Genomic DNA, 14,758 nt, shown 5'->3' with positions numbered 1-14,758 from the left:
ATTAAGCCACGCCCCCTCATCCCCCTCCCGGAGCATGGAGAGCGCAGCTCTGAATACAAGAAGACAGGGGGAGAAAGAGGACGTACACAGACCCTCCCCTGCTCTGTCTACACAGGACCTCGCTTATCACGGGGAGGTTTCAAGTTTTCACGGGGGAAAACACAGAGCGGGGGGAGGGGAGAGGACATGTGTGAGGAGACATACTGAACTGCACTGCACAGGCTGGGGATTTCACCTCACACCGGCATGTATGTATGTATTGTATGATTAGGGGGGGTGTATCAGCGGCAGGTGTATGTATGATGTGTGCATATGTATGGTGTATGTGTCATGTATATATATATGATGTGTGTATGTTGTCTGTATGATGTCTATGTGTGATGTGTGTATGTAATGTATGATATAGGGGGCAGCAGCCCGGTGTATGTATGATGGGGGAGATTTATCAAAACCAGTGCAGAGGAAAAGTTATCCAGTTGCCCATAGCAACCAATCAGATCGCTTCTTTCATTTTTAACAAGGCCACTGCAAAGTGAAAGAAGCGATCTGATTCGTTGCTATGGACAACTGAGCAACTTTTTCTCTGCACAGGTTTTGATAAATCTCCCCTGATGTGTGTATGTGTGATGTGTGTATGTAATGTATGATATAGGGGGCAGCAGCAGGTGTATGTATGATGTGTGCATATGTATGGTGTATATGTATGGTGTGAGTGTATGTGTGTGTATATATGATATGTGTATGTGTGATGTGTGTATGTAATGTATGATATAGGGGGCAGCAGCCCAGTGTATGTGTATGTATGATGTGTGTATGTGTGATGTGTGTATGTAATGTATGATATAGGGGGCAGCAACAGGTGTATGTATGATGTGTGCATATGTATGGTGTATATGTATGGTGTGAGTGTATGTGTGTGTATATATGATATGTGTATGTGTGATGTGTGTATGTAATGTATGATATAGGGGGCAGCAGCAGGTGTATGTATGATGTGTGCATATGTATGGTGTATATGTATGGTGTGAGTGTATGTGTGTGTATATATGATGTGTGTATGTGTGATGTGTGTTTAATGTATGATGTGGGGGGCAGCGGCGGGTGTATGTATGATGTGTGTATGTATGAAATGTATGATATAGGGGGCAGTGGCCGGTGAATGTATATGTATGATATGTGTATGCATGTATGTTTTGTACAGGGGCGGACTGACAAGTGCTGCCGCCAGTTGTGCTATCTAATTTTTATTTATTTATTTTCAGCCGACCAAGAGCCCCACGGATGCATGCAAACACGCCCGAACCAAAACTACAACTCCCAACATGTTACACCGTAACCTAAACTGTAGAACTATAAAGTGTAACATGCTGGGAGTTGTAGTTTTGGTTCGGGTCAGCTGCAGAGCCATAGGCTGCATCAGGGCATGCTGGGTGTTGTAGTTACTAACTGCAATTCCCAGTATTCCCTGACACATCCTATGGCTCTGCAGCTGACACAAACCAAAACTACAACTCCCAGCATGTTACACAATAACCTTAACTGTACTACTATACAGTGCAACATGCTGCAACACCCACAGAACCATAGGCTGTATCAGGGCACGCTGGGTGTTGTAGTTATCTACTAACTAAATGCAACATAATGACACATAAATTAGAGTAAATAAAATGCACCATGTGAACTGGTGAAGCAGAACACCCCCCCCCCCCCATAGCACAGCGCTGTTCTGTGGTTTCCAATCAAAAGACTCCTATGAAGTCCCTATGAAGACTGAAAAATTGTGATTAAAATATTTTAAAAAGTGCGTATATATGTGAATAAGCCCCTAATAAAAGTTCTGATAATAAATGGTTCCAATAAAAACTACAGAGCACGGCACATAAGATTACCCTCCCTTACAGGGATGTATATAGAAAAATTGGAGTTATAGGGGTCAGATGGGGGGGGGGGGGGTTGCCTCGGGTGTAAAAGGAGCTACAGCTCTCCCGCCACTAATAGCCTGACACGCTGCGATCACCATGGCCGCTATTAAACCATTAGATCACCGGTGTCTAAGTTGACAGCAGTGTCTAAAGGATCTTATATCCATCCCTGGTGGTCTAGTGGGGTGGATCAGACTATTTTGGTTGAAATTATTTTATCTACCAGGACAAGTGGATTTTCTTGAGGGACAAGTAGATTGTGTTCTGCTTTAATCCCTTGGACAAGTAGTTTTTTTTTTAAATTTCCACACCCCTGTTCCTGCGCGATGTATGCAATCCTTAAGCAGCAGTTCGAGGGTGCATACTGCTGTGTGAGATGTGAGCGAGTTGTTCATTTGGAAGCCCAGATCTTGCATCTAGAGGGGCGACTGGCAACATTGAGACGCACTGACAACCTGGGGAGGAGTCTTCTGCTCACTGAGCAGGCACTCTCGGGAGTAGAGGTGGGGAGGACAGTGGGGCGGAGGTGCAGGACAGTCAGGCAGTTAGCTGGGTTACAGTTAGAAAGCGGGGTAGGGGAAAAAGTGTCAGGGAGGCTAGTCCTGATCTGGCACACCCCAACAAGTTTGCCCGCTTGGCAGATGAGGGGGATGCCATTACAGAGCTAGCAGAACTGCAGCAGGATACTGCCCCTGACCACCAGGGGGGTGTCTGCTCCAGTAAGGAGGAGTACAGGGTAGGCCAGACAGGTACTGGTAGTGGGGGACTCAATTATTAGGGGGACAGACAGGGCGATGTGTCACAAAGACCGGGATCGCCGAACAGTGTGTTGGCTTCCTGGCGCTTGAGTTCAGCACATCGCGGATCGGGTTGACAGGTTGTTGGGCGGGCTGGAGAGGCCCAGCAGTCATGGTACATATTGGCACCAATGACAAAGTAAGAGGTAGGTGGAGTGTCCTTAAAAATGATTTCAGGGACTTAGGCCGCAAGCTTAAAGGGGTAGTCCAGTGGTGAAAAACGTATCCCCTATCCTAAGGATAGGGGATAAGTTTGAGATCGCGGGGGGTCCGACCGCTGGGGCCCCCCGCGATCTCTCTGTACGGGGCCCCGGCTCTCCGCCGAGATAGCGGGTGTCGACCCCCGCGCGAGGCGGCGGCCGACACGCCCCCTCAATACATCTCAATGGCAGAGCCGGAGATTGCCGAAGGCAGCGCTTCGGCTCTGCCATAGAGTTGTATTGAGGGGGCGTGTCGGCCGCCGCTTCGTGCGGAGGTCGACACGCCCCCTTCCCGCGGGCTGTCGGGGCTCCGTACAGGAGATCGCGGGGGGCCCCAGGGGTCGGACCCCCCGCGATCTGCAACTTATCCCCTATCCTTAAGATAGGGGATAAGTTGTAAACCACTGAGTCACCACTGGACTACTCCTTTAAGGCAAGGACCTCCAAGGTAATATTTTCTGAAATATTACCTGTACCACGAGCCGCACCAGAGAGGCAGCGGGAGATCAAGGAGGTAAACAAGTGGCTCAGAAGCTGGTGTAGGAAGGAGAGGTTTGGGTTCATGGAGAACTGGGCTGACTTCGCTGTCGGTTACCGGCTCTACCGTAGGGACGGGCTGCACCTCAATGGGGAGGGTGCAGCTGTGCTTGGGGAGAAGATGGCTAGAAGGGTAGAGGAGTGTTTAAACTAGGGACTTGGGGGGAGGGAACCTACAGCAATGAGGGGGAAGATAGTGTAGATAGAGGTGGGAATTATAAATGTACCTGTGGGTGGAGCGGAGGGAGGTGTTAGAACAGTTAATAGGAATAGGGTTTATAGGAAAATAAAACTTACACCCTTGAATCCCATTAACCCCAACAAAATAAAGGATGGAAAGGTAATGTGTATGTTCACAAATGCTAGAAGCCTAGCAAATAAAATGGGGGAGCTTGAGGCCTTGATACTGGAGGAACATATTGATATAGTTGGGGTCACTGAGACATGGCCGGTGATATAGTTGGGGTCACTGAGATATGGCTGGTGATATAGTTGGGGTCACTGAGACATGGCTGGTGATATAGTTGGGGTCACTGAGACATGGCTGGTGATATAGTTGGGGTCACTGAGACATGGCTGGTGATATAGTTGGGGTCACTGAGACATGGCTGGTGATATAGTTGGGGTCACTGAGACATGGCTGGTGATATAGTTGGGGTCACTGAGACATGGCTGGTGATATAGTTGGGGTCACTGAGACATGGCTGGACTCCTCGCATGACTGGGCTGTTAATCTGCAGGGGTTTACATTGTTTCGCAAAGATAGAATGAACAGAAAAGGTGGTGGAGTCTGTCTGTATGTAAGAAGTGGTATGAAAGTCAGTGTGAACGATGCCATAGTGTGTGATGATTCTGAGGAGGTGGAATCACTGTGGGTAGAATTACAAAAGGAGGGAAATACTGAAAAAATTGTATTTGGTGTAATCTACAGACCCCCTAATATCACTGAAGAGATAGAAGGTCAGCTGCATAAACAAATAGAGAGGCCGCCCAGGCAGGTACAGTGGTAATAATGGGAGATTATAACTATCCAGATATAGATTGGGGTCCGGGGTTGGCTAAAACTACAAAGGGGCGACAATTCCTAAATTTGTTGCAGGATAATTTTCTGGGCCAGTTTGTGGAGGACCCAACAAGAAGTGATGCCTTGTGGGATCTGATCATTTCCAACAACGCAGAGCTGGTTGGTAATGTAACTGTGCGGGAAAACCTTGGGAATAGCGACCACAATATAGTTACTTTTCACTTAAAATGTAGAAAACAAAGACAGACGGGGAAGGCAAAAACATATAACATTAAAAAGGCAAAATTCTCTGGGCTGAGATCTGCACTACAGGACATAGACTGGGGGAGGGGTTCTCAAATACTGATACAGAAGGTAAATGGGACATCTTTAAATCAACTCTAAATAACTATACAGCTAAATATATAACAAAGGGGAACAAATATAAACCATTAAAACTAAATCCTACATGGCTGACAAATGAGGTTAAAAGAGCAATAAACAACAAAAAAATAGCCTTCAAAGAATTCTAATCTGATGGGTCAGCTATAACATTTAAACAGTACAAGGAGCTTAATAAAATCTGTAAAAATGTAATAAAAACAGCAAAAAATTCACAATAAGAGACAAGTGGCCAAAGAAAGCAAAACTAAACTAATCCTAAATATTTTTTTAGATATATCAATGCAAAAAAAAAACGAGGACAGAGCATGTAGGACCCCTTAATAATGATAATGGGGAGGTTGTCACAGGCGATAAAGAGAAGGCGGAGCTACTGAATGGGTTCTTTAGTTCTGTATATACTAGGGAAAAAGGATCTCACATTGGACAGGTCAGTGCTGGTAACACATCATGTACAGGTCAGTGCTGGTAACACATCATGTAATGTACTGAACTGACTTAATGTAGAAATGGTACAAGGTAAGTTAAGTAATATAAATGTAAGCAAATCTCCAGGGCCAGATGGATTGCACCCAAGAGTTCTTAGAGAGGTAAGTTCAGTAATATCTGTACCCCTGTTCATGATATTTAGAGATTCACTGGTGTCTGGTTTTGTGCCAAGGGACTGGTGCAAGGCGAATGTGGTGCCAATCTTCAAAAAGGGCTCTAGGTCTTCCCCAGGAAACTATAGACTGGTAAGTCTAACGTGCATTGTGGGTAAATTGTTTGAAGGACTTATAAGGGATTACATACAGGAATGCATAGGGGATAATTGTATTATAAGTGATAGCCAGCATGGGTTTACTAAGGATAGAAATTGTCAAACCAATCTAATTTGCTTTTATGAAGATGTGAGTAGAAGCCTTGACAGAGGATTGGCTGTGGATAGAGTGTTTCTGGATTTTGCTAAAGCTTTTGATACTGTCCCTCATAGTTGTCTGACAGGTAAGTTAAGGTCTTTGGGCTTGGAAACTTTAGTTTGTAACTGGATTGAACACAGGCTCATGGATCGTACCCAGAGAGTGGTGGTCAATGATTCGTACTCTGATTGGTCCCCGGTTATTAGTGGTGACCCCAAGGTTCTGTACTGGACCCGCTGTTGTATAATTTATTTATCAATGATATAGAGGATGGCATTAACAGCTCTGTTTCTATCTTTGCAGATGACACAAAGCTTTGTAGCACGGTACAGTCTATAGAGGATGTGTATAGGTTACAAGATGACTTGGATAGACTAAATGTCTGGGCATCCACTTGGCAAATGAGGTTCAATGTGGATAAATGTAAAGTTATGCATCTGGGTACTAATAACATGCAGCATCGTATGTCTTAGGGGGGCTGTGTATATAGAGGGGGGGCTGTGTATATAGAGGGGGGCTGTGTATACTAATAACCTGCAGCGTCGTATGTCTTAGGGGGGATTAAACTGGCAGAGTCACTGGTAGAGAAGGATCTGGGTGACTTGTAGATCACAGACTTCAGAATAGCACAATGTCAGGCTGCTGCTTCCAAGGCCGGCAGGATATTGTCATGTATAAAAAGAGGCATGGGCTCGAGGGACAGGGACATAATACTCCTGTCATGATTCGGCTGGCTGGAGGTGGATCCTCTGTGCTAGAGAGGGATTGGCGTGGACCGTGTTGGTGGACCGGTTATAAGTTGCTACTGGTATTCACCAGATTTAAACAAACAACAAAAAACGTGGTCTCAAATGGCTGGAGGAGCTCAACCCCAAATGCAGTTGTGCATTTATACTGGGGGAGCAGATCCTGCCCTTGTAGTCCGTTGCTAAGGGCGATCCCCAGCATAAAAATGCATACAATGGAGGATGCCTGCAGCAGACTACAAGTGCCACACTTGCATGTGTGCTCAGTCACGCTGGAGGGTATCTGGGAGGAAGTTGTGAGTCGACCGAATGCTGCCGTAATTGCCCACTGGCCCCTGTTTTGCTTATCAAGCACAGGTAGGATTAGCGTTAGGTCTCGCACCATCTTGAGAAACCTTGGCGTTGGTGTGCGGGCTCTGGTGTGTCCTTCATATAAGGATACACTGGCGAATGTCTCAATTTTAACATCAGTGTTGAGGGATAGCCAATGTCATTGTATACATCTACCACAGTAGTGCACCCATATTCCTGTATTGTGTGGTATTCACCAGAGCCCGCCGCAAAGCGGGATGGTCTTGCAACGGCGGTAGCAACCAGGTCGTATCCACCAGCAACGGCTCAACCTCTCTGACTGCTGAGATAAGCGCGGTACAAGGGAGTAGACAAGAGCAAGGTCGGACGTAGCAGAAGGTCAGGGCAGGCAGCAAGGATCGTAGTCAGGGGCAATGGCAGGAGGTCTGGAACACAGGCTAGGAACACACAAGGAAACGCTTTCACTGGCACAATGGCAACAAGATCCGGCGAGGGAGTGCAGGGGAAGTGAGGTATAAGTAGGGAGTGCACAGGTGATGACACTGATTAGGCCTGCTGCGCCAATCAGTGGTGCAGTGGCCCTTTAAATAGCAGACACCCGGCGCACACGCCCTAAGGAGCGGGGCCGCGCGCGCCGGGACAACACAGACGGGGAACGGGTCAGGTACGGGAGCCGGGATGCGCATCGCGAGCGGGCGCATCCCGCGTCGCGAATCGCATCCCGGCTGGGAGTAATATCGCAGCGCACCCGGTCAGCAGGTCTGACCGGGGCGCTGCGAATGAGAGGACGCTGTGAGCGCTCCGGGGAGGAGCGGGGACCCGGAGCGCTCGGCGTAACAGTACCCCCCTCCTTGGGTCTCCCCCTCTTCTTGGAGCCTGAGAACCTGAGGATAAGACTTTTGTCTAGGATGTTGTCCTCAGGTTCCCAAGATCTCTCTTCTGGGCCACAATTCTCCCAGTCAACCAAGAAGAATCTTTTACCTCTGACTGTCTTGGATGCTAGAATCTCCTTCACCGAGAAGACGTCAGACGAACCGGAAACAGGAGTGGGAGAAACAACTTTGGGAGAGAAGTGGTTAAGGATGAGTGGTTTAAGGAGAGAGACATGGAAGGCATTGGGAATACGGAGAGAAGGAGGAAGAAGGAGTTTGTAAGAGACAGGGTTGATCTGGCACAAGATTTTGAAAGGACCAAGATAGCGTGGTCCCAGTTTATAACTGGGGACACGAAAGCGGACATACTTAGCGAAGAGCCATACCTTGTCTCCGGGAGCAAAAATGGGGGGAGTTCTTCTTTTTTTATCAGCAAATTTTTTCATCCGGGATGAAGCCTGTAAAAGAGAATTTTGGGTTTCTTTCCATATGGTGGAAAGATCTCGAGTCACTTCATCAACAGCGGGCAAACCAGAGGGCATGGGAGTGGGGAGGGGAGGAAGAGGGTGACGACCGTACACCACGAAAAATGGGGATTTAGCAGAAGATTCGGAGACTCTGAAGTTGTATGAGAATTCGGCCCATGGTAGAAGATCTGCCCAGTCATCCTGGCGGGAGGAAACAAAATGTCGTAAATAGTCACCCAGGACCTGATTAATTCTTTCTACTTGCCCATTGGATTGGGGATGATAAGAAGAAGAGAAGTTTAATTTGATCTTGAGCTGCTTACAGAGGGCCCTCCAGAATTTAGACACAAATTGGACGCCTCTATCCGAGACGATATGCGTGGGCAAACCGTGAAGGCGAAAAATGTGTATAAAAAATTGCTTTGCCAACTGAGGCGCTGAAGGAAGGCCAGGAAGAGGGATAAAATGTGCCATCTTGGAAAATCGATCAACGACCACCCAAACAACTGTGTTGCAACGGGATAAGGGCAAGTCCGTAATAAAGTCCATACCAATCTGTGACCAAGGTTGTTCAGGAACAGGCAGAGGATGAAGGAGACCAGCAGGCTTCTGGCGAGGAGTCTTATCCCGTGCACAGACAGTACAAGCCCGCACGAAATCAACAACATCAGTCTCCAGAGTAGGCCACCAATAAAATCGAGAGATGAGTTGAAAGGATTTTTTGATGCCCGCATGGCCTGCGAGGTGGGAGGAGTGTCCCCACTTGAGAATGCCGAGGCGCTGGCGTGGAGAAACGAAGGTCTTCCCTGGAGGAGTTTGTCTGATGGAAGCTGGAGAAGTGGAGATCAGACAGTCCGGAGGAATGATGTGTTGCGGAGAGGCTTCCACTTCAGAGGCATCTGAAGAACGAGAGAGGGCATCGGCCCTAATGTTCTTGTCAGCAGGGCGAAAATGGATTTCAAAGTTAAAACGGGCAAAGAACAACGACCACCTAGCCTGGCGAGGGTTCAGTCGTTGGGCAGACTGGAGATAAGAGAGATTCTTGTGATCAGTGTATATAATAACTGGATATTTGGATCCCTCCAGCAGGTGCCTCCATTCCTCAAGCGCCAATTTTATGGCCAGTAGTTCTCGATCACCAATGGAGTAGTTTTTCTCCGCCAGAGAGAAGGTCCTAGAAAAAAACCCACAAGTAACAGCATGCCCGGAAGAATTTTTTTGTAGAAGAACTGCTCCAGCTCCCACCGAGGAGGCGTCTACCTCCAATAAGAAGGGTTTAGATGGGTCAGGTCTGGAGAGTACGGGAGCAGAAGAAAAGGCAGACTTGAGATGTTTAAATGCGTCTTCCGCTTGAGGAGACCAGGACTTAGGATTGGCATTTTTCTTGGTTAGAGCCACGATAGGAGCCACAATAGTGGAAAAGTGTGGAATAAATTGTCTGTAATAATTGGCGAACCCCAAAAAACGTTGGATAGCACGGAGTCCGGAGGGGCGTGGCCAATCTAATACAGCAGATAGTTTATCTGGGTCCATTTGTAGTCCCTGGCCAGAGACTAAGTATCCTAGGAAAGGAAGAGACTGACATTCAAAGACACATTTTTCCATTTTGGCATAAAGTTGATTGTCCCGAAGTCTCTGAAGAACCATGCGGACATGCTGGCGGTGTTCTTCTAAGTTGGCAGAAAAAATCAGAATATCGTCCAGGTAAACCACAACACAGGTATATAGAAGATCACGAAAAATTTCATTAACAAAGTCTTGGAAGACGGCAGGGGCGTTGCACAGGCCAAAGGGCATGACCAGATACTCAAAGTGTCCATCTCTGGTGTTAAATGCAGTCTTCCACTCGTCCCCCTCCCTGATGCGGATGAGATTATAAGCACCTCTTAAGTCCAGCTTGGTAAAGATGTGGGCGCCTCGTAGGCGGTCAAAGAGTTCCGAGATAAGAGGTAAGGGGTAGCGTTTTTTTACCGTGATTTTATTAAGTCCGCGGTAATCAATGCAAGGGCGTAGGGAGCCATCTTTTTTGGAGACAAAAAAAAATCCAGCTCCGGCAGGAGAGGAGGACTTGCGGATAAACCCCTTTTTTAAATTCTCCTGGATGTACTCCGACATGGCTTGGGTTTCCGGAGCAGACAGAGGATAGATTCTGCCCCGGGGTGGAGTAGTACCCGGGAGGAGGTCAATAGGACAGTCATAAGGCCTGTGAGGAGGCAAAGTCTCTGCTTGTTTTTTGCAGAAAACATCAGCATAGTCCAGATAGGCCTTAGGAAGACCAGATACCGGGGGAACAACAGGGTCACGACTGTGAGTACTGGGAGCCGGTTTAAGACAGTCCTTGTGGCAAGAAGTACCCCAGTTCTTGATTTCCCCTGTGGTCCAATCAAGGGTTGGGGAATGGCGTTGAAGCCACGGTAATCCAAGAAGAATTTCTGAAGTGCAGTTGGAGAGGACCAAAAATTCAATTTTTTCGTGATGGGGTCCGATGCACATTAGGAGAGGTCCCGTGCGGTAACGCACGGTACAGTCCAATCTTTCATTGTTAACAGAGTTGATGTAGAGGGGTCTGGCGAGACTGGTCACCGGGATGTTGAACCTGTTGATGAGAGAGGCCAAAATAAAATTTCCTGCAGATCCGGAATCCAAGAAGGCCATAGCAGAGAAGGAGAAGGTAGAAGAAGACATCCGCACAGGCACAGTAAGGCGTGGAGAAGCAGAGTTCACATCAAGAGCTGTCTCACCTTTGTGCAGAGTCAGCGTGCGTCTTTCCTGGCGAGGAGGACGGATAGGACAATCCTTCAAGAAATGTTCGGTACCGGCACAGTACAGGCAAAGGTTCTCTATGCGGCGTTGTGTCCTCTCTTGAGGTGTCAAGCGAGACCGGTCAACTTGCATAGCCTCCACGGCGGGAGGCACAGGAACGGATTGCAGAGGACCAGAGGAGAGAGGAGCCGGGGAGAGAAACCGCCTCGTGCGAACAAAGTCCATATCCTGGCGGTGCTCCTGACACCTTTCGGAAAAACGCATGTCAATACGGGTGGCAAGATGAATAAGTTCATGCAGGTTAGCAGGAATTTCTCGTACGGCCAGCACATCTTTAATGTTACTGGATAGGTCTTTTTTAAAGGTCGCGCAGAGGGCCTCGTTATTCCAGGATAATTCGGAGGCAAGAGTACGGAATTGGATGGTGTACTCGCCAACAGAAGAATTACCCTGAACCAGGTTCAGCAGGGCAGTCTCGGCAGAAGAGGCTCGGGCAGGTTCCTCAAAGACACTTCGAATCTCCGTGAAGAAGGAGTGTACAGAGGCAGTGACAGGGTCATTGCGGTCCCAGAGCGGTGTGGCCCATGACAGGGCTTTCCCAGACAGAAGGCTGACTACGAAAGCCACCTTAGACTTTTCAGTTGGAAACTGGTACGACATCATCTCCAAATGCAGGGAACATTGTGAAAGAAAACCACGGCAAAACTTAGAGTCCCCATCAAATTTTTCCGGCAAGGATAATCGGAGGCTGGAAGCGGCCACTCGCTGCGGAGGAGGTGCAGGAGCTGGCGGAGGAGATGATTGCTGAAGCTGTGGTAGTAGCTGCTGTAGCATCACGGTCAGTTGAGACAGCTGGTGGCCTTGTTGCGCTGTCTGTTGCGACTGCTGGGCGACCACCGTGGTGAGGTCGGCGACAACTGGCAGCGGGACCTCAGCGGGATCCATGGCTGGATCTACTGTCATGATTCGGCTGGCTGGAGGTGGATCCTCTGTGCCAGAGAGGGATTGGCGTGGACCGTGTTGGTGGACCGGTTCTAGTTGCTACTGGTATTCATCAGAGCCCGCCGCAAAGCGGGATGGTCTTGCAGCGGCGGTAGCAACCAGGTCGTATCCACCAGCAACGGCTCAACCTATCTGACTGCTGAGATAAGCGCGGTACAAGGGAGTAGACAAGAGCAAGGTCGGACGTAGCAGAAGGTCAGGGCAGGCAGCAAGGATCGTAGTCAGGGGCAACAGCAGGAGGTCTGGAACACAGGCTAGGAACACACAAGGAAACGCTTTCACTGGCACAATGGCAACAAGATCCGGCGAGGGAGTGCAGGGGAAGTGAGGTATAAGTAGGGAGTGCACAGGTGATGACACTGATTAGGCCTGCTGCGCCAATCAGTGGCGCAGTGGCCCTTTAAATAGCAGAGACCCAGCGCGTGCGCCCTAAGGAGCGGGGCCGCGCGCGCCGGGACAACACAAACGGGGAACGGGTCAGGTACGGGAGCCGGGATGCGCATCGCGAGCGGGCGCATCCCGCGTTGCGAATCGCATCCCGGCTGGGAGTAATATCGCAGCGCACCCGGTCAGCAGGTCTGACCGGGGCGCTGCGAATGAGAGGACGCTGCGAGCGCTCCGGGGAGGAGCGGGGACCCGGAGCGCTCGGCGTAACAACTCCCCCTTTATAAAGCATTGGTAGAGCCTAACCTGGAATATGCTGTTCAGTTCTGGGCACCAGTCCATAAAAGGGACACTGTGGAGCTGGAAAGGGTGCAGAGACGCGCGACTAAACTAATATGGGGCATGGAACATCTTAGTTATGAGGAGCGATTAAAGGAGTTACAATTGTTTAGTCTTGAGAAGAGACGTTTAAGGGGGGATATGATAAACGTATATAAGTATATAAATGGCCCACACAAAAAATATGGAGAAAAACTGTTCCAGGTTAAACCCCCCCCCAAAGGACGAGGGGGAACTCCCTCCATCTGGAGAAGAAAAGGTTTCGTCTCAAGATGAGACACGCCTTCTTTACCATAAGAACTGTGAATTTATGGAATGGTCTACCTCAGGAACTGGTCACAGCAGGAAAAATTAACAGCTTTAAAACAGGGTTAGATACATTCCTGGAACAAAATAACATTAATGCTTATGAAGAAATATAAAATCCCTTCCCCAATATCGCGCCACACCCCTACCCTTCAATTCCCTGGTTGAACTTGATGGACGTATGTCTTTTTTCAACCGTACTATGTAACTATGTAATACTAATGGTAATGGTCCAAGTAGACCAGTCTAATAACACAAAGTCAAGACTTCTCTTTCAAGTCTACTAACACCGGGGGTTGCCTAAGTGTTTGAGATATGAAGCTCTTCACATGGACCCACCTTAGGATGGAGATGTTGTTAATTGGCAGAAGGGGAGGAAATAAAAGTTACTCACTGAGTTGTACAGATGTCCCTCGGAATTCATGGCCACATACTGACCGCAGGCTGAACTCTGGATGGCAACAACTCGGAGACCCACAGGGATCACATTAAAGAGGGCTTGAGGTGAGAGGAAACAGAGACAGAAAGGTACAGAGATGAGATGAAGGAGAAGGTTCATGGATATAAAGATCCTGCTGATCTTAGGAATAAGAAGTCCCCAGATGCCTGAGAATCTTGGAGGCGATCAATTAAATATTCATAAGAACCAGCTAAAGATCTGAGACATCCACAGACCACTACAAAGAACTAGAGCCCTGTCCTCGAGTATTCACCACTGTAGGGTGAAGCTCAGGTACTCTGAGAGTCTATACCATGCTGCCCTCAGTATTTAGGACTCTCTGTCTTTAAGGGGTTACTCCGCCCCTAGACATCTTATCCCCTATCCAAAGGATAGGGGATTAAGATGTTTGATCGTGGGGGTCTCGTGCCGGATGACTGGCGAGGCGAAGGCTCGTGACATCACGGTCCCGCCCCGCTTGTGACATCACAGTTACGTCCCCTCAATGCAAGTCGCCCCCTCCCATAGACTTGAATTGAGGGGGCGTGGCCGTGACATCACAAGCCTCCGATGCTGCACCCGACACTCTGAACAAATGCCAGGTGCAGCAGGGAGATCGCGGGTGTCATTTGGATAGGGGATAAGATGTCTAGGGGCGGAGTACCCCTTTAAGGCTTGGCCAACAGATTTTTGTTGGAAGCTCCTCCTTTATTAATTAGGTTGTCCTTAGGGAAACACGTATTGAATGAATACACTATCTCTGGTACACATGACCTTCTCACATCTCAATTTTTGACATTGCGGTTACAATTTAAATCGGGCCTGCATCGACCCCTACCACTGGGTACAATGTGTATGTATGCATGGCTACTCACTTTACGTTCACTAGGTCGGGAGCTCTCGTACCTGGCCCAGTGAATGTACGGTGCTACACAGGTGATCGGTGACACATACACAGTATCATTAATAGCCAGGAGTCAGGTGGTACGATACACTTTCTATGTTCTCCATTTTGTGATTTTTGCCCCCATTTGGGCAGATTGCTCAAAATGGTGTACACAGTGTTCAGATAATCATGATGACATATGCAGCCATTGCTGTAACTAACTGTAGGGGCAGCATACAATATGTGAATGAAATTTAAAAATCGATAGCGCACTGCATTTTGTCAAGCAAGCATTCATAGTGCACCATTATACTTCAGCCTGTGCACAAGTGGCAATTTAAATCCAGCTGACAATTGGAACAGAATGTGGATTTTTTTTCCATCTAATTGTTAGGGCCAACAAAAATGTTGTTATACTGTGTCAATCAAGCGATTATACAGCACTGCTATGCTTCAGTCTGTGACCAAGTACACCTTCTCAG

The 14,758-nt window shown here is 48.2% G+C and overlaps 1 protein-coding gene across 5 annotated transcripts in view; it reads right to left on the bottom strand.

The window, feature by feature from the left end:
* Positions 1-14,758, bottom strand: part of FGF11 (fibroblast growth factor 11) — a 68,906-nt gene that overhangs the window by 17,403 nt on the left and 36,745 nt on the right. For all 5 annotated transcript variants that reach the window (XM_056553543.1, XM_056553541.1, XM_056553544.1 and 2 more), the window contains one exon: positions 13,346-13,449. In XM_056553543.1, coding sequence (XP_056409518.1) covers positions 13,346-13,449 — 104 coding nt within the window. The remainder of the gene's footprint in view (positions 1-13,345; positions 13,450-14,758) is intronic.

This window comes from Hyla sarda, unplaced genomic scaffold (assembly GCF_029499605.1).
Source record: "Hyla sarda isolate aHylSar1 unplaced genomic scaffold, aHylSar1.hap1 scaffold_326, whole genome shotgun sequence".
Classification (NCBI taxonomy): domain Eukaryota; kingdom Metazoa; phylum Chordata; class Amphibia; order Anura; family Hylidae; genus Hyla; species Hyla sarda.
The sequence above is the reverse complement of the archived record's forward strand: the minus strand, read 5'-3'. Positions and strand labels throughout refer to the sequence as shown.